At 41.6% G+C, this 20,577-nt stretch overlaps 2 protein-coding genes across 4 annotated transcripts in view; one reads left to right on the forward strand and one right to left on the reverse strand.

The window, feature by feature from the left end:
- Nucleotides 1–18,143, reverse strand: part of VSNL1 (visinin like 1) — a 90,308-nt gene extending 72,165 nt beyond the window's left edge. Inside the window, exon 1 of one of the 3 annotated variants that reach the window (XM_051778400.1) lies at nt 18,017–18,143. The gene's annotated coding sequence lies outside the window, so the exon portion shown is untranslated. Of the gene's footprint in view, nt 1–17,128; nt 17,282–18,016 lie in introns of those variants that run through there. The other 2 variants (XM_051778399.1, XM_051778401.1) reach the window with 2 other exon arrangements.
- RAD51AP2 (RAD51 associated protein 2) overlaps nt 16,980–20,577 on the forward strand; it is a 33,444-nt gene continuing 29,846 nt past the window's right edge. Inside the window, exons 1-2 of the mRNA XM_051778224.1 lie at nt 16,980–17,082; nt 17,662–18,152. Coding sequence (XP_051634184.1) covers nt 16,980–17,082; nt 17,662–18,152 — 594 coding nt within the window. The remainder of the gene's footprint in view (nt 17,083–17,661; nt 18,153–20,577) is intronic.

Consider the following 20,577-nt stretch of genomic DNA (forward strand, 5'->3'; position numbering starts at 1 on the left):
AAAACTTGAAAAAAGGACTGCTTTGTATAATATGGAAAATAACTGTGCTGTAAGGAACAATACCAAGGCTGAAAAGCCTAAAATTAGACCTGTAAGCTTTGCTTTCATTGGCAGTGATGTGTGAACATTCATATTGTCCCAATCCCACATTCTACCTCTTCTATTCTTGCTAAACACACTACTTTCTGAAAAACACTGAAGTTTAAAATTAGCAAACATGTACAATTCAAGGGTATACTGACCTTGGTGAGGGGCTATTTGGATCACCTTTAGGCTTTAAAAGTGAATTACAAGATCAGCTATTTTCAAAAGAAACAAAGAAAAAGCATTTGCAGAACAAAAAGCTGAATGTCTCTGAAACGGTGCCTGGAATAATCTTGTAATTTCTAGGTCGCTCTTTTTTTTTTCCTCCTAAGAAAACTCAAATGCAAATCAAGCAGCTGTATTTTTCTACTCTGAAAGCAAGCTAGTGAGGAGATATGCAGTGTATAAAGTCACTGGTGCTGGGCAACATGGGACCAACAGGGATAATTTAGTCATAACAGGTTAGCATCTATGATGTACCCATTCCCTTCTCAGCTATACTCATTCTGTTCCTACTACAGTCAACAGGGGGAATAAATAAGAGCAAAATGTATTCAAAAGGTCAAACTTCACGGATTTTCAACTGAAGAAAGACAGAGAGGCTAAAGTGAAACTAATGCTTGCTACTGCCTTGAAGATAATTCAAGCAGTTGCTAGTGTAGTGTTTATTTTGAGTGTCTCCTCATGGAATTTCAGGATAAAATATGAGATTGGCAGTGAGCCTGAAGGGGGTATAGTCAGAGCAGTCCAATTTCAACAGACTATCAAGATGAACTGTCGGGAGTTATTTTACAGGTTTATGGCTATAGCTCACTCTGAAGCACAGTGTTATTAATATTTGTAGAGCACTATGATATAAATAGCAATACTACATCCACCACCTAGACACCTGCAGTATGCTCTGACAGAGCACTTTTTAGATAACCAAATACCATTAAATGCACCACAAATGCCATGCTTGAGATAGGATATTAGATACAGATGTAACGCAACAGTTATTTACCCATCAAAAATGCTGATGTGGACCTGTAATGCAGCACTAACATTAGCAGCCTTAGGCACTAAGTCAGGGGTGATTTTCTGTCAGAAAACAGAACTAATTCTAGCACTGTTACAGCTAACAAGGAGCCAAATAGTTTCCTGGGAGTTAGGACCAGGAAAAGCCTAGATAAAACTGGTCCTGAACTCTATTCATTGTTTCCCACTGGAAAATCTGTGGCCATAAAAAGTAATGTTTTCAAAGTAAGACAAAGAGCAGCTGGAGAATACTATTTATTTCATCACACTGATCTTGTCAGTATTTCCTAATGTTTCCTACACCCTGGAAATAGCGTAGGTTGTCCTTCAAGCTTCACTTACCAAGCAGCAAACTCCACGGGTCACATGGTGGCATTTCAGACAATGTTGAGCTTTTGGAAAAAGAACTGAGGCTGATTGCACCACTGAGACAAAATGGAAATGTGAACCACCAATTGGCTCATGAGAGGGTTGTCATGGCATGGAAACCCTGGGAAAGGTAAATACACCTTTCTCTGGATCAGGAAGTTTTGTCCTAGTTCCAACCTCAGGATGAGGTAATTTCTTCCTGGGACAGTCCTTCTTTTGTGCCTAATAAAGCCAGGTAATTGCCTCCTGGATTTTGTGGGTAAGAACACGATGTGCAGTAAGACCATTTATGGAGCTGTGGTTTCAGTCTCAGGCTTAGCTTTCTATTCCTACATATAGAGAACTGCTTTTACTGCCTTGGTAACTGGTATTTTTCAAGTTTCTGTAATTCTTTCAAACACTTGTAATGATTCAATCACTACGAACATGTCAATACTTGAATAATAGTTCAAATTAAAATTGGCAGTGGATATAACTACAAAAGGTATTCCTGAGAATTTCAAGGCGATAACATTCTCATTCCTTTTTTACTCTTCAGGAAAGTATCTTATTCATACAGTTATGTTTCCAGTGAATTCCCTACACTTAGAGTATTTATACACAGAAATGTTTTGGAATAGCTTTTCTCAAAAAACATAAAGTAGTATTCCTCTTTGCTATTCTTTTTGTTACAAAAATGTGAGCTCTCATTTTACACAGAATCACAGAATTTGGGTTGGAAGGGACCTTACAGATCATCCAGTTCCAACCCCCCTGCCATGGGCAGGGATACCTTCCACTAGACCAGGTTGCTCAAAGCCCTATCCAAACTTAAAACTTCCTGGTATGTGGCATCCACAACTTCTCTGGGCAATCCATTACAGTGTCTCACCATGTTCAGAGTGAAAAATGTCTTCCTAACACGTAGTCTAAGCCTGCCTTCTTTCAGTTTAAAGCCAGTACCCCTTGTCCTATCACTCCAGGCCCTCCTAAAAACTCCCTTTTTGATACTGGAAGACTGCTACAAGGTCTCCCTAGAGCTTTACACATACAAGGTGTAAGATCCATGGACCTATATACTAACAGAAATACATTTAATATTATTTATTAATTATGATAATGGATCATCAATAGTAGACTTTCTTACTGTGAGAGCGGTGAAGCACTGAAACAAGTTGCCCAGAGAAGCTGTGGATGTCCCACCCTTAGAGGAGTTCAAGACCAGGCCAGATGGGGCTTTGGGTAACATGGTCCAGTGGAAAGGTCCATTCCAACCCAAATGATTCTATGATTTTATTGTAAGTGCACTGGAAGGAGATTTATCACATAAAAAATCAAAACTGTTAAAGATTCTACAGTGAGCTGTAGAATCCTTTTTAAAATATTTAAATTAAATTAAATTAAATTTACTTTAAAAGAATTCCCACAGATCTCTAAATCCCCACACAGGCACACTTGTGCTGAATAGTTTATAAAATTTATATACTCCATACTATACCATATGGAGGTTCTACACAGAGGCAGGAGGTAGATTTGTAAATTCCTTCATGAATAATGTAGCTAAATATCAGTTAGGCTCTCCAGAAGACAATTTACAGAGCAGAAGTAATGGCACAATATCCTGAGTCTGTGTCAACCAGACAAGTAAGAAACTTTTCCTCCAAGGTTCACACAGACCTCAGGGAAATGCAAGGTTAAACTTGTGACCTGGGCATAACTCATGTGGGATGTTTGTTTCCTAGGAAAAAATGGGTTATCATTCAAGCTGTCTGTGCTGTCTTCAGGTTTTTATTCTCTTGGAGTATCTTCATGGTAGGTGCCAGTTGTCACCAAACTGCTGGTTGCTGAGGTGAGTTGTGCACTGGGCTCCCGAACTGCCCCAGCTCCTGGCTTGTCCCTGGGATGGCTCTTCCCAAAGCCCAAGGCAGACCCTGATGCTAGCTGGGTGTGCCCACACCAGATGCAGAAGCAGGACCTCAGCACCATCCTCTGTGCTTCACTTCACACCACCCACTCCCCAGCCAAGGAAATATTTATTTCAGTCCAAAGCAGTCTGACATAACACAGCAGAAGCACAAAAGATTATTACCTGACACAAAACCAGAAGAAATCACCTGATAAACTTCAGAGAAAAAACTGACAGGTTGAGTAAGCTTCATGCTAGTGAATATATTCCTCTCATAATCTTCTTTTTGAACAGCTTCTTCATCTGCTCACCCAGGAAGGGCTGCTTGCTGCTTCTCGCCAGCCATATTCTGCCTTTCCACTACTTGTGTCCTGTTTTCATTTTGGTTGAGTTGAAGACAGATATGGAGAAATCCTTGCAGGAGCGGCAGAGAGCAGGGAGCTGCCTGGGAGGGGAGGCAGGATGATCGTGTCCTCCCTGCTTGTTCATCTGCTCCCCTGGGAACAAGTTATACTGCAGTGGCACATTAAGGCATTTGCTGACAGAAAAAATAAGTGAAGTATCAAGTGACTGAGCCCTTTCAGCTAGCCATGGGATGCAGGGCTGTTCCATCCAAAACAAAGTCCCACTACAGCTAAAGCATACCTTTAAATTTTTCATTTAGAGGGATAAAAAGTCCCATTGAACAGTCTGAAGCTACAGAAGCGGAATAAAATTGGCAAGTTCTTTTGTTTAAAAGTAACCAGACTCTTGACGTTCTACTTTTAGAATACACACCTAATCTGGAAAGTTTGCTGTAAGATTTCCTGAGTCTTGGTGTGCTAAAAAAAAAATTGTGCAACTAGCTCTTACATATGACAGATTTTCTTCTTTTGTCTTCCACAATGTGGACTTGGTTGACAGCACTTAATAACAACTTAATGGAGCCTGAATTGACTTATATCCAGAGTGACTGGTGCAACTGACTCCACTTTTGAATATTTTGCCATAATAATAAATGTGAAGTAATGATCAGCTTGCATCATTGGCCAAAGAAATAACAGATTTTTCAAAGGAAAAACAGGGAGCACACAACTTCTGGACCATTCCACATAAAATACATACTTTTTGTTTTCTTCTGCTCTAGTACTTTAAAAAACCCTACTTTTACCAGGTCTTGGTCTTTACATTGTCACACGCATTCCCCTCTGAAACAAGCAAGAACAGATAACAGCCACTCCTGCCAACTCTTACTGCGGTGACAAGTCTCAGGTACAACCCAGAGATTAGCAGAATGCTAATGAACTGGTTATGCCTGTTCACTGCATTGTACTGAGAAATCTTCACATTTCTGTTCATTCACAGTCAAAACAATTTCCAGGTAATGCTTCATATGTCCAAGGGGTAAAGCTACAAAGCCGGTCTAAAGTGGAATTTGGCTGTACATCAGCGGAGAGCTCTACCATTTACCTGTATGGTATAAAGCACACAGGTCACTTTCATGCCTCTTTTTAAAGGATAACTTCATATCCAAATGAAAAACTGGTCTGACCTTAATTTTTCAGAGTACTTTGACAACTCTGTGAGGATGGGCAATGAGTATGCTGACACCTGTATTTTATTATGCAAAAGCCTAAGAAGGAAAAATATGTCAAGGACTCTGGCTAAACTATTAATTAAAACTGATGCAAGAATTGTATGTAAATGCAATATAATGATCCAGTTAATCCAATGTAATTAAAACCCAGAGATAACAGAGACATGCGCCTCCTCACTATATACTTAAAGAGACCAATCCATGCTCTGCAGCCCACTCCTCATCAGCTTTAGTCCAAGTGAACCATCATTATCACAACACCACCTGACAGATTTCAGCAGCAAAACTTGAGAGACATATAAATACCTGATTATTTTCACTTTATAAATATTCCAAAACTAGACTGGTGGTGATACTAATGACTTAAATTTAAGCTATACAATAATTATTACTTTTAGTTCATTAATAATTTCATTTAATTTTTAGTTCACCAACTACACACAAGCACTGCTTCTGTAAGAATTTATCAGGTTAGCCAATATTACTAAACTGCACTGTTTAGCTTCCTACCAAGTACCTTAAAGAGCCAAGAAGAAAGACAAGCCGAAGGAAGAAGTCACAGTCAGACAATGATAACAACTCTGTACTGGTCCATTGCATCATGGGAGGATGACTACACAGTGATTTTAATCTGACATAATCCAGTTCTGCTGCCAAAAAAGGTTATACTCTCCAAAGAATCATATTCATTAACGGAAATAACTCCTTGCCTAATGCCTTGTGTATATCCTAGGATTTGTATGGCCACGTGCAAGGCAAGATAAGAAAAAAATTGTCATGCCACTCCACCTAGAAAAGAAAGTAAGGGTCATTTGTGTGAGCTAAACCATAAAGAAATAGTGAAGGGTAACAGGAAAGTGAGGGAACAGGGAAAGCTTCCCCTTCCAGCAGATATGACCACAGAGCCCTGCCAGGAAAGGTCAGGTTGGGCTGGATGGAGAGCTCAGCTCAAGTTGGTGCCAACGTTCGTCTTCCCGCTGTCAGGAATGTAGATCATCTGGTGCTGGGGTAATCAGACATCATGTTTCACTCGATACAGACCAGTGTCATACAAAACGTCCAGTGGGACACTGCTTACATCCAAATTTCTAGGTCTGCATCTTCATTCTTTTAAAACCCCAGATGAGGTCACTTGACCAGCAGTTCTGATAGTATTTGTCTCACTGACAGATGCAGAAGACAATCATCAATCAGTGATACCCAAATTGCATGAGCAACTCTTCTGAGGAACAGATTGGTCTTTACTGATGTACAGGACCGAAATACTTGCAGCTTAGAGGGGAAAAATTTACACAATTGCCAAATGTTTTTCTACCTTGACCTGTAACAACCAAAAAATTTTCAAAGTTTTGTCCAGCCTCTTTCAATTTATGCAAACTGAGCTCCTCCCATTACAGGACCTTCATTACAGCACTGTGATCAAGCACATATATAACACAGGGTCTACAATTCACTGTGAGAATCAGAGTTTTGGATTCCATCCTCTGCTTTGTCATTAATTGTCTAAAAGCTTCTGGACAAGGTATGTTTCTGTCTTCTGCATGATCATGTAATACAATGTGAATGAAATCATGTTAAGTTCTATAAATTTGCCAACACTGTAGTTGTTATATCCCATTCAAAACTGACATCAGCAGTGAAAAAGTACTTGGCATATCTGTATTTAATACAAATGCAAAACAAGTAACTTGTCACATAAATTCTTCAAAATCAGGGCTCCAAACAGGTTTTTACTTCAGAAAAGCAGGATTTTTAAAAGCAGCTGTTCAGTCATAAGATCAATGAATCATATGATGAGAGAACATATAAAGTCTTATGCAAATACTTCAAATTTTATTTTTCAGTCCTTCTCCTCACTTAGTTTCATGTAGCAAATGCCTCTCGATGAGCAAATTCCCCTGCACCCACACAGAGCTCACTGCCAGAGAGAGCCTGCACTGGGGGTGTTTCTCTGGTCATTTTTAGGACTTACTTGTATGTGACTCAAAACCATCTCCATTCTCCTTCCTCTTCTCCAACAGCAACATCTATCACCCATCTGACACACAACATAAGAAAAGTTATCACAGTGATAATAGTTATTGGCATCTCAGTAAGGCTCCCCCTGAGCACATAACTCAAATGCTTCTGCCCTAGCACAGTTCTGATACATCTTGTCTATCATTATATCCAAAGAGGCAGCTCAGAGAAAAGTGGCAACAATCCACTGGATTCATCACTAAATTGGATGTTTACTGCAAATTCAAACTTTCCCTTCAAAGTTTTCTCATAACAGCTAAAAACCCATGAGAAGTGGTGAATCTGCTAGTAATTCTCACATTAATCACCCTTTTTGTGAGAGACTGTCCACTACTCAGTCTTTCCTAGATGTTGACATCTTTGCCTTCTGCTAACTTCAAATGCTATCCTACTCTTTTTCCTCACTCCCCCCCTCCTTCTTGATTCATTTAGAATGAATCTTCCTAGCACTGAAATCCTCACAGATCTTATCCTGCCTACATCTCTGACATGATTCATGATCACAACTTCTCCTTTTCCCCGAGTCTCATCTCCCTAAGGCTATAAGCTTGCTGAACACTTACACCTACATTTCTAGTCAACCCAGTGTGTTCAAAGCAACAGATTTCCCCATGTATTTAAATCTAATCACTCACAGAAGTGTTTTCATGGTTCAGGATGTACTTTGCACAATGCAAATCCACTCCCTGATCCAATTTTTTTCCCAGCAGGGATCAGATCAGCACACAGAATGAGTCCTTACACGTGTATGGCCTTGGACTTTGGCCCAGCTACTTCAGGATAGGACTGATTCAGAAATCTCCACATTTAACTCTATGGGAATTTTTAATAATGAAGCACCATCAAGCCATCCTTCCATGTGTTCCTAAAGATTTTCCAAGGTCAGTACTTGTAAATGATGCTGCTAATGCCCACTGATGGCATACACTTTTTCTCACTGTACAACCACATCTAACTCACTTTTACTGTAATTTGAATTTTTGAAGTATGGCAAATTATCATAGCATAGTTGAGATGGTGACTTTGTCCCTATAACTTGTGTGAATTTGCTACCTTTGTGGGGTTTTTTTGTTTATTCTCACAGATTCAATGTTTATAGAAGAGCACCTCATTAGTCAAGTGTCCAGAGTGACACCACAAACTTTGTTCATGCAGAACAAACAAAAAAAATTTCTGCAGAATTCTTGAAAGTATTTTCAAAGGAAAACAGAAGTACAAGGCTGACATGGCTACAAGCTGCTGTGTAGGTCTTACTAGAATTGGGAATCTCCTAAATTACTGAGTGACAAAATGCAGCGCTGCAGAAATAAGGGAATATGTTAGTTGTCTCACACAGCTTTGGATGTTGAAGTCCTTCTGAATATATCAATGCTGTCAACAGTAAATAGTTGGGTTTCCTGGGCAATACTGAGAATTACAGTCTCCAGCTACCTCAGTTACATATAACACCAGAACAACCTTGAACGCTTCGTGAACTCTTTCTTTTATCTGGAGATGGGCTGACATTGATATATTGTTATTGGTCGTCACTAATACACTCCTGTTAGCAACAGGGAGATGCAAGCAGCTGAAATGAGTCACATATTGCAAGACCTTGCAATTTATATGGAAGAAAGTGCAATTTTAAAAATATCTCTGTCTCCTCAGCCGTCTGTGCAATGCAAGACACCCACTAAAACTCAAGTCATAGTCAGACACAGTTAATTTTCATATATTTGAAGCACATGAAGTTACAGCATTAATTTTTTTATTTTTAATTAACTAGCTGTATTTCACCAACATTAAATCAGCAATACAAAGTAATGATAGGACTGTTTGATGCTGAAATAAAAATTACTCTAGTATTTGATATTTACCATGGATTTCTCATGCAACAATTCAGAACCTTGTTATACTGTTTTCATTTATTTATAGTTGCACATTATAAAAAAATCTATATTCGATTACAAGTACTTGAAGCAGGTAATAATGTAAAATAATGTATCCCACAAATAATAGCAAATAAGTAGCAAACAGTTCTCTAGCTCATTCTCCTGTAAAGAAGGCAAATTGCTTCGTTTGTAGAACTTGCATTAATAGGTTTTGTTAAGGTAATTGACAATGTAGATGTTACGGCATTAGGTGATAACATACCAATAGAAGAACATTTTATAACAGTATGTAGATATAAAAAGCATAGAGTATGTTATGCTAAATTGTTGTAACATTTTCAGTCCCCTGTGTTGAATCTTCATACCCCAACATTCCACAACCCAGAAGGAAAAAAATATATATATAAACAGGCTGTGTTTCTACTATGCAGATTTACAAGAACATCTCGGGCCTTGCACTACAATACAGAATTAAGGCACCGAAGAGAGCAATTCCACAGACAAAGTTGACAGACATACAGAAAGAACACAGCTGTATTCAACATCTGTTCACATTGTACTGTGATTGCCTACAGACCTCTCTTTGAAAATACCAGACACCTGGTATATATCTAGATATATCTGGATACAAATCCAGCTGTTTAGGACATATTTTAGGGTGTATCTACACTACAGCCCAACAGCTGGAGAAGAGTGTGCCTCAGCCAGCTTCAAACTCACTGGCTTCACCACTGCAAACAGTCCCACCAGGGCCAAGCAGAACGTGGTGTAACCTGCTCAAGGGCAGGATGAAGACCTGATGGTATCAGCCATGCTAAGCACTGCACTGCTATGTCTGGCTTGCTGCAGGTACATCGTATATTGGGTTTAGAGCTAGCCTGATTATGTCAGCATACTTCTTTCACAACCTAGTGACTGCAGTATGAATGTATCCTAATTAGCTTTGCAGGAGACAAACTCAGTTGCTGCTATGGATTGGTTCAAAGTCACTCCATGAAATCCCTGAACTTGCACTTTATCTTTCTGCAGAGGTTGTAGGTATATCTTACATGTTGTTACAATTTTAATAAAAACATTTACCCTTATAGCACAGTACATACAGCTGCACTTTCTGGAACATATAAAAAGGCCAGATCTCGTTTGATAAAGTTCACAGTTTAAAAAGCAAACACAAAACCACAGTTAAAATGCAAGACGAAGGAGGCATCCACCATGGTGAAACAAGCACAGCCAGGTATTGTCAAGGAGAGGGAGACTCTAAGGCAACAGGAGACCTATGGAGCATAATCAAAGATGACGGGAAGCAGAGCCAGAGAGAGAGGAAAAAAGGGATCAGTAAAAGCTAAGAATGACATAAAACATGAGGCAGAGTTAGTACGTGCTGATACTTCAGGATTACATTCTCATATAACAGAGTGGGAAGCCTGATTGAGTAATGTTCACCTCTCAAACCACATAGAAACAAGTATTACTTACAGATCTGTGTTCCAGTAGCACCTCTTTGTGGTAGACACTTTAGAAAAACATAAAAGCATCATAACCCCTTCCAACCCTCCTATCTTCCCAAACAGGAATTAAAACAAACAGCCATTGAACTAAAGAGTTGAGCACTCACTCAGTATGGGGGGCAACTCTTGTAAACAAAACTTGTTAATGAAGAATGATAAAGGCTATTTTGTGATCTTCTTACCATACCTGAGGAGAAAAATGGATCCTTAGAAGCTACTTCTCTTAAACACTTTGGCATTTCAGTAATACAGCTGTATTGTTAGAATTTCACTGACAGAGGGAGGCAAGTGTATTTTATATACTTTTATGTGTATGGGAAAGACAGTTTGTGATTATTTGACACTCTTTATGTAAGGATACATGACATAAAAGTTTTAACAAGGTAAAACATTCTGACTTCAAGGCCAAAAAGCATACCAGTCTTCTAAATTTTCCCATTCTACATGGATGTCAAGGACCAGATTTCAAGTCCACTGGAGTACATTGTAGAGCATTCTTTAACCTTACAATGTGGTTGATGTGACCTATCCAAGTAAGAGGCAAAAAACCCCAAAAACCCCAGGTGAAAAACACAGGTCATACTTTGTTAGACATTTGAAGATACAGTTTGGTTTGCCAAAATTGCCAGTATAATCAGATGCATCAAACTAAAATTCCTTTTCAGGCTATCATCCTTTCAAATTGAATGCCTTCTATGCCATTCAAAACAGGCATTTCAAGACCATTCCTTAATGTTGGTACGCCTTTGTATCATCTGAAAAGAATGTATATTTAAAAGGAAAAATGGTTGCTTAAAAAAATGCAGTATATATTCTGTTGTAATGAAAGAACATCGGGTATGTTGATAAATTGACTGGATATGTGTTATATATTAAGAATATTTGCACAAATAACTTTTTGCATCATTATTCATTATATAAGCTGATTTTACTTTCAGTGCTAAGACCTTGTAAAAATGTTCACTTTCACTAACCTGCAAATCAATTTTTTCTCTACATATACCAACTTCTACTAAAAAATAAAAGCATTTTAATTCTAACTAATAATATCTCAAATTTCATTCTCTAAGGGTCTTCAGTTACTTTGTACTTCTAAATATAGCAGATAACAGCACAGAGAAATATGCTGTATTGTAAGAGCCTTTATAAACAAGATTTTCTAATTTTAGAAGACTCCATTCTGAATAAAGTCTAATTAAACCACATATTCTCTCCAGTGCAGTCCACAAAAAGGATAATATTCAGCTCCACTTGCTGCTATTTGATTCCATCTTACAGTGAATGATTTAATATCTGCTTTTGAGTAAAAATGTTTTCTATGAAGTGGAACACTAATCTTTCATTAAAAAAAATAAATTCCAGTAACATACTGCCTTTGTGAAATTATTTTTATATATTCAAATCAAATCATAGGTACTTTACACACACTTGGCTCAACAGTTGACCTATTTAAGATTAATATTCTTTCAACTACTTTGGGGATTGATTGGTTCAAGAACTCTTAATGAAGACCAGAACGAAGACATGAGGCATATGTTTTAACACTAAGGATAATTAATTACTGAAAAAGCTTAGAGAGAACCGAGATAAATTTCCCATTTCCTATAGTCTTTAAATCAAGACAGATTTTAAAAAAAAAAAAAATGCGTTTCATGAATAGGAGTCTGGATAGAGGAGTCACCAAGTCAAATGCTATGGACTCTGCTAGACACGCTTAAAATGTTCACTATTCTCCCTTGTAGAGTTAAGCATTTATGAATCTAAAAGCTTTTTTCCCCAGAATACAACTTCCTATTTAGCTACAAGTTAAAACTAATTAAAATTAATTTTCATCATAAGATTTAGAGTCTTATATTTATTAGTCTAAAAGCTCTGTAAATTACTGTCACAGTTTTCTTCCTGAGTATACATTTCAACTTGTACAGTCAAAGTTTGAACAACCAAGGTAATCTCATCAGTTTTTATTATACTGGTTGATTCAACTCACTGGGAGTTAAAATTATACTATATTTTTATACTTAACTATGGTATGAAAATACCTTGATAGGATCACAAAAAAAAAATTCAACGCCACTTATAAATCTTATGATTATGGATCTCAGTTTTTACATATTTTCATAAATGAACTTTGAGAAAGTCTAAGTTAGTGAACAAGAAATAGATTAAATGATTCTTTCTGGTATTTAGTAGTGTTGAATAAAAACAATTATGGTTTTCTGAAATCATCGATTATTTAAAATTAAATCTTCTTTAAGCCAAAAGTAATTAAAGGTTCATTTTAACTAAAAATGTTAGTATCTCATATATATATAATAGTGTAAAAGGTATAAAAATCACCATCACAGTTTGTTTTTTTCCTGCACATCAGTTCAGTCTCTTGTAATGCTGATTATGTAGATAATCTTCCTCAAATGGCTTTGTGATGATAAAATGATTCTAAAATTCTTTATCTTCCTAGTAGGAAATTATTTTACTATAATTATCTTAAAAGATACACTTGGTCACCTCAACTTATCACTTCCCATTACTTCAAAATTCATATGTTGTTGACAAACTCAAGAATGTACCAATCTCTTGCTTTTTCAAAACAGTGAAACTGGGATGCACTCTTAAATTCTTACAGTCTGGGATTGAAAATGTGAGTCCATGGGGTTTATTTCAGGGGAAAAAAATCTTAAATAATATCTGTAATGCTTATTCCTTTGTCTTTGATATCATAATTTTAGAATACATCATGCTTAGATGCAGTTGTCCTCTCACTCCCAATGAGCACTGCTTATTTCAATTAGCTATGGTTTTACAAGTTATTTTACAAAGCATATTCTGTTCCTTAACCTCCTCAGGAGAATAATCACAAAGAAAAACAGCTTGATATTTGTATAAACACATCAGTGAAATTGACTGTCAAGTGATTTTTATCTTTTCCTCTCCTTCAACTGCCTCCTTGAAACTACTTACTTTTTACAACTTTAAGCTACGAGACCATCTCTAATAATCTGTCTTAATTTCCTACATGTGTATTACTGTCCTTTGAGTCACATTCACACCCAAATGTGGAAAAGCTCTTGAAAGGAGAGATCCTGTGGAAAACATCCACACAGCTTAAAAAAAAATAAAATTGAAAACAATACATATGTATTCTTAGCAATTTATAACTTAAAAAGTAATATGGATTTGTAGCACTACCCCAAGATTTTGTATTCCATGAAAAAGTATCCTTTCTATCATCTGCTTCGTTATCTTTGAAAAGGTTTATAGCTATTACTCTCAGAACAACAGTATAAAATTCACAAGATGAGATTCTCTCTTTCTATGAAAAAAGACAAGGATTGGAGCTGAGGTAAGAAAGAGCCGCCCTGCGATGGGAGCCCATCTGGATCCTCACATCTCACAGCACTGCATATGCTCAGAGCCTCCCCTATTCGTGCCGAATTCCTGCACCACACAACACTTGCAGCGGTGTCATGTAGGGAAGCTGTAGAGTAACTCAGGGTCTTTCCCAATAAAGAAACAAACAGTGAAGGGGATAATTGGTGAGGAGGAAAGTGATCTAAAGATGCAATGAAAGCACAGAGAAAGAAGAAACAAAATTACGCTCCAGAAGAAGAAAGAAAAAGGCCGAGGATTGTAGAGAATGGCAAAAGGTATGCAAATGCAGGTAATGGGGACCCACAAGAAAATGGGGACAGATGAAATGGTCTAAGTTCATTAGAGTGAAGTCTGAGTCAGAATTAGGCATGAGGAATAATGCAGGAAGATCACACAGTTGCTTTTCTCTACTAAAGACAAAATTAAAGCAAAGCGCAAAATCCACGGGCAATCAAAACCACTTGGAGACAAGCTTCTTTATAGACTACTTTAACGACAAAGGGTTTTTAGCCCCAATCCACAGCGGCAAAACAATATGTATTAAAAACAAAAGGATGATGATCAGTGTTGACAATATTTAACATCACAGACGAGAAGCGCAGTTGCTCAGGGTAAGTGCTATGTGCTTCAATTCCGAGTACTTAAAGAACAAATTTGTCTACCATATTTTAATTTTTCTAACTCTGATTTTAATTAGTGTACATTGCTGTTTGATTCACAATTAGAGGATGAACCAGCACTATTTGACCAATTAACAAAAAATTCTGAAAATCCAAGGGAATCTGCAAAACTAACACCTGAGCGTGAGGGACAGATATAATACAAAAAAAACTTAGGAATGCATAATGAAGGCATAACATTAGAATTCCAAAACTGAAAAAGAGAACCAGAACAACAGCATGAAATGTAAACAATTTTGGAATCATCTACAACAAAGTTCATCACACTCATGTGTTAAAAGAATCTCTATTCTTAGATTTAGATCCCTCCTACAGCTATATTGAGTGCATAGATGGAAAGAAAAGTCAAGAGGCCTCTACTACCCCAACACACTGAAAAGAGCAGAAATGGAGACACAGCAGCATGGTGCTGCAGCCCTCGAGCAGGACTGTGCTGCAGGCACACCAGGACCTCCCATGCCCCAGACGTGCTGCAGTCAGCAGGATGTCACACCCTGGGACACATGCAATGCCTTTTCCAAACAGTACCAAAGCCAGATTAATTTCACTGCTTCCATCCTACTCAGCCAGCCTGATTCCTTCTCTCTGCTCTGCCCTACCCTCACCCCCTACATCCTGGTTAGACTTCACCTTATTCTCGGCAGAGCATAATTTTCCTTCTGGCTGGTGCTGTGGTGTGGGACCCACAGCAGTGGAGACATCTTTGGCTTTGCTCTGTGGTTGTGAGTTACATAACACTGTGATACTCCCAAGTAGATGTTGCTTGACAGAACAGCTGATGTGCTGGCAATAGGTGGACGTTCCAGAACAAGAACCATGTTGAAAAATCAGTGGTGCAATTCTGTGTGCAGACATACCTTTGTGTGGGGCAAAACTGGGCAACCAGAAAACTGATTAAATATTGCAGCTCTATGTCATAAAAGTTTGTGGATAAATAACAAGATAAGGATTCAGTCCTTAATGAAAAGGCAGGAATAATACATAACGAAGATGAAGAACATGTTTCCTTAGTTTTCCTTGACATCAACATTAGCCCAGACTACTTCTTGCTTTGTTAGAATGGAGCAAAACGTAATTAAAGTTTTAATTAGAATTGATCGCAGTCCACAAACGTGAAATGTATTGTGCTGTTCGAACACTGTACTGGAAGATCTCTCAAGTAAACTGATGTTCTTGAATGAACTATGTTCTTTAAAAAGGAAAGGTATTCTGTCAAGCAATAGGGTAGTAGTGAAAACTAATGACTCTGAAAATGTGTCACAGAAACAAATACTAGTAAGCATGTGTTCTGAAAGGGCCAGTGATTATGTATTTTACAAAGACCGAGTTTCCTCACACTTATTTTTCTCTGTGATTAATCTGTTCCATATCATATTCCAGTTATAAAATAGGTACAGCTTTTTATTCTTCATAAAGAGGCGGTGATACCTCTGAGATCTACTTTCCAATGCACGAAGGAAGAGAATGCCTATCCACTAGTAACAAAATATTGCTAAAAATATTTTGCCATCAGAATTGCTGGGAGAAGTACCGGTATCTCTTAAACCCATCTGTTACATTAACATCTTCCGTACAAGAACACGGAATTTATTCATACATTTGGCCTTTTGGTAATTGGCCAAGCCTCTAATGTCCAACTAATTACCTATCAATTTTAATGAAAAAGGCTGCTGTTTTCATCACCCCGTTATCTGCAAGTTTCCTTGTCAGCCGAAAAACCTGGTGGTGCAGGTAACCCCCCCTCCCTTCCCGGTCTTGCTGCACCGCTCCGGGCGGTGCGGGATTTCGGAGCGCAGTTCCTCCGCAGCGGCGGGAGCTCCGCACGGACCGGTTCGAGCTGCCCCCCCGCCCGAGAAAGGCGGAGAACCCCGTCCCACATCCGCACAGCCCCTAACAGGCTCCTCCAGGGGCGAGAAAGTGGGGGGTCCACAGTTGCGTAAGATCAGCCCCTCCCTCCTAGTCTCCGACGGTTTATCCGCACGCTGGAGGCCGGAGCAAACACCCCGGGCGGGGGCAAGTCAAGGAGGTGCCGAGAGGGGGAAACAACCATCAGAGGAAAGGCTCATGGCATTGAGGACAGGATGGAGAGTTGGGGGGGGGGGGAACCTTGCAGGTGGATTCATGCAGGGAGGGGACCAGGGTTGGGAGGAGAGGGGCGTTCCCTGATGGGGGCAGTGGGGATAGCGGGGGACTCCGGCGGGTGGGGACACCCCTGGGCGGGCAGGGGAAGCCTCGTACCGGCGGAGCCGGCGGCACGGGCAGCCGTGCGGAGGGCAGCGAGCGGCGGGGCACGGCGGGGCTCGCGGTGCGCGGGGACCGAGATGTCGAGGAGGGCGGCAGTGCCGGGGGTCCCTTCCAGCAGCCCCCTCTGGAGCCGGCGGCGGGGAGACCGCAGAGCCCCCATGTCCCGGTGCGGCACCCCGGGTGCAGGGACAGCGTCCCCACCGCACTCCCGCCGCACCGCGCCGTCGGGATCCGGCCCTTCCCGGCGGGGGCTGGAGAGGAAGGAGTAGAAGCCCTCGAGGCACTGGGCAGGCGTTCCTCCCCTTGCCCCACACACAGAGCACGTCTCGCCAGGGGCGAGCAGCTCATCTCCAAGCGATGCCGGCGCGCAAAGTTGCGCCGGCCGGGCAGCCCCTGCCCGAGTTCCCTCCCTCCGCGGCCGCGCACATCCCACAGAGCCCCCGCACTTCGTTCCGCTCAGGTCAGCAGGGAAAACGCCTCCCTCGCTTTCCGCCCCGGCTGCTCACGATCTGCCTCAACCTGCTCCTCCTTTTGTTTTGATCTTTGGAAATGAAATTCTCTCTCCTGCCGTCTCCTTTCCCTCCTCCTTCTCACGCCTTCGTGTCGGAGATGCCCGGGATCGCACACCAGCTTTTGTTATCTCCTCCCACCTCCATCTTCACTCCGACTGATGCCCTAGTAAATAGCAGGAGCGCGGCACCTCCGCCCCTCACCTACCCCGCGCCCACCTGCAGACACCTCGCGTGTTAAATATATTAAATGATAAAATAAAAACATCCCTCACAGGCAGTAAGAAAAGCGACAGAGCGATCCCATGGATCGGGAGCACTTCTGCCTAGTCTAAGGTGTGATGACCTTGCGAGGGCTGCTCTGGCGCTTGGTTTCGCATGATCTTTTTTTCCCTATTTTTCTTTTTATTTCCCTACTGGAGAAAAAAAAAAATCAAGCCCTTTTTCGCTATCGCTTTTCAAACCAACACGAACGCCAAAGACTCCCACTTCCACCAAAGCGTTTCCAAGTGCAAATTGTTACACGACAGTTCAGCTCTCCCTTTTGATGCTGTCGGTGTTTATATCCGGATCGGTGCGGGATTCGGTCCCTTCTCTCTCAACATGTTCGCGGCAAAAATCGCCGCGGGTGCGATTTTCCTCCATCTCGCCACTGGAACAACAACTCCCGCGCACGGAGCACACGAGCACCCGACCAAGTTTCCCGGCGAGGATGATCCCCGAGCGCTTGAGGAGCGCTGAGGCCGCGCAGTCTCCCCGGGAGGAGCAACCCCGCGCAGGGGACCCCGACCCGCCACCGGCACCGGGGCAGCGCGGGCGGGTGCGGAGCCCGGATCCCCCCCCCCCAGCCCTCCCGCCCTCCCCGGCTGATCTCCCCGCACTTACAGCGGGCGCGGGGTGTCGGGCGGTGCGGAGGGAGGGCGCTGGCCCGCGGGGTCCCGCCGGGGTGCTGGGGCCGGAGGGACACGCGGCGCCGCCTGTGGGTGCGCGCCCGCCGCCGCCGCTCGCGCCGCAGCTCCCGGTGCGCGCCCCCGCCCCGCCCCGCGCGCCGCCCGCCGCCGCCCCGCACTGCAGGACCGCCGCCCCGCGCGCCGCCCCGCGCGCCCGAGCATGCGCGCGGGGGGAGCGGGGCTGGGGGAGCGCGGCGGCAGGGAGGGAGGGAGGGAGGGACGGGGGAAGCCCCCGGGGCGGCGGGAATGGGGAACCGGGAACCCGCGGGAAGTGCGGGGATAGGGGGCTGGCGCCCCTGCGGGGGTCGGGGCTGCCCCTGCCGTCGCCTGGGCGCCGCTCGCAGCGAAGCTCCCGCTGCCCGGCGCGGTCCGTGCGGTGCCCGGCGGGCAGCGCTTCACCCGCGGTTCCTTCGCTCCGCATGTGGGGACTGCCCCGGCAGTGCGGGCGGCACGGAGTGGTCACAGAATCACGGAATCAGTCAAGTTGGAAAAGACCTCCGAGATCATCGAGTCCAGCCTGTGACCCAGCACCACCGTGCCAGCTAGGCTATGGCACCATGTGCCTCGTCCAGTCTTTCCTTAAACGCCTCCAGGAGCGGTGACTCCGCTACCTCCCTGGGCAGCCCATTCCAATGTCTAATCAGCCTTTCTGTGAAGAATTTCTTCCTGATGTCCAACTTAAATCTCCCCTGGCGAGGTTTAACGCTGTGTCCCCTTCCCCTGGTTGCCTGAGAGAAGGCGCCGATCCCCATCTGGCCACAACCTCCTTTCAGGTACGAGGTGATGGCACTGGAGTCCCGTGCGTGGAGCCGCCTGTAGCTGTCACACGTGTGTAGGCATCATCTTCCACACTTCCACTGTGGCTCCTGTCCACAAGCTTCTTGTACTATCATGGAAGTTAATGTTAGAAAGTTTAGCTTTATAACATTGTTCAGCCCTTCGATGTAAAATTCAACTGATCTTGCCCTTCAGCACAAACCCTGACTGATACTGCCTTGCCCTTGCTGTTCTCCCCATCACTGTAGTAGTTGCTATTGAGGTAGGTGTAAAAGATCAGGGCTCCTTCACTAGACACTGCACAGCATATAAGTAATTGTAGGCCCCTTCTGAGGCAAAGACGTACATCAATGTTTACTTTCATGCATGGCAAGTTCTGTCACTAACTGTTTATATAAATTAAGCATATTTAGCATGTCCTAAGCACAACACTAGAGAAAGCAGATAGATGCAGCAAGATGGTGAAAGGAAGGCAAACAATGACATATAAAAATTACACCATGCCTGTTTTTAACTGGCTACTCATTATTTCAGGAAAAAAAAGATAAAGGCATGAAGATTGTGTAATATGTGATACATGGAAATAACTCTTGGTTTATTGTTGAAATGCCTAAAAAATTCAGTTATAACACAATATGATGTGTACAAATGTACAGGAAGGGACAGTATTCACAGTTTACTAATGTAGATAAATGAATTCATAAGTTATCTTTTTGTGATATAACCACAAGTAACCAATGTTACACCCAGAATTACATTTTGAGTATAAGACAATAATTTTATAACTTTATGTTGTGGTTTTTCTTATTTCCCAGTGCACCTCTCTTCTGTAGTTCATGTTTTGATTTTCTAGATGTGCAAAAATGCAGCCTGAAAATGCTAAAAATTTAGGTTTATTACAGGCATAGCAAAAACAAACACTTAGGACGTGATACACTTCACTGGGTATCTCTGAGATTCATGTTTTCTTCATTCTGATTAATTTAAAATATTTTCGGTCATCTTCATATTTTGCTACCTCATTGCTTGCTTGGCCTGCTAGATCATTAATAATCATCTCTAGCATAATGAAAGCTAGAATGCTGTAGCATCTGCTTCTAAGTTTTAACCACATTTTCCCCTCATATTTTCTGTCTCTTGTTCAGTTCTTTATAAGTTTGTCTTTTACCATCACAGTGCAACATTAATTCTGTGTGACCTATTTTGACCGTGTCCATATTGTAGTTACTGCATGACTTCATCTCATCTTCATAACTCTTCTAGTGGCAGCAGTGTAGCTATGGGAGTGCAGAGCTCTGTTTTGACTCTAAACCCAGCTTTTTACTTGGTGTCTTAGTTGGAGTTTGCTGCCATTTTTTTCTTCCACAGGTACCGAGGTAGAAATATCTCCGGCAGCTGACTGAAAACTAGCTTAGGGTTAGTTCTCTGCTGGGTGACTGTCACTTAGACATGATGTAACTTTCTAAATCATTGGTGGTCATTCTTCGCCAAAAGGTGCTGAACAATTGCGTACCCTCAAAAAGCAAAAATTATAGATTGAATTTTAAAAAAATGCACATTTAAATAGGACTTTTCATATGTCATAATACTTTTTCACCTAATTCAGTGGCCAAATTCCCATCTGCTACAGCAAAAGTGTAGATTAAGCAGAAGATACTATGTAGCGTGTTTTCATGTAAGACTTCCCTGTCTACATTTAGATAATTCTGTATAAAATCA

The sequence above is a fragment of the Manacus candei genome, unplaced genomic scaffold, assembly GCF_025592945.1.
Source record: "Manacus candei isolate 608988 ecotype Guabito, Panama unplaced genomic scaffold, ASM2559294v1 h1tg000011l, whole genome shotgun sequence".
In the NCBI taxonomy this organism is placed as follows: domain Eukaryota; kingdom Metazoa; phylum Chordata; class Aves; order Passeriformes; family Pipridae; genus Manacus; species Manacus candei.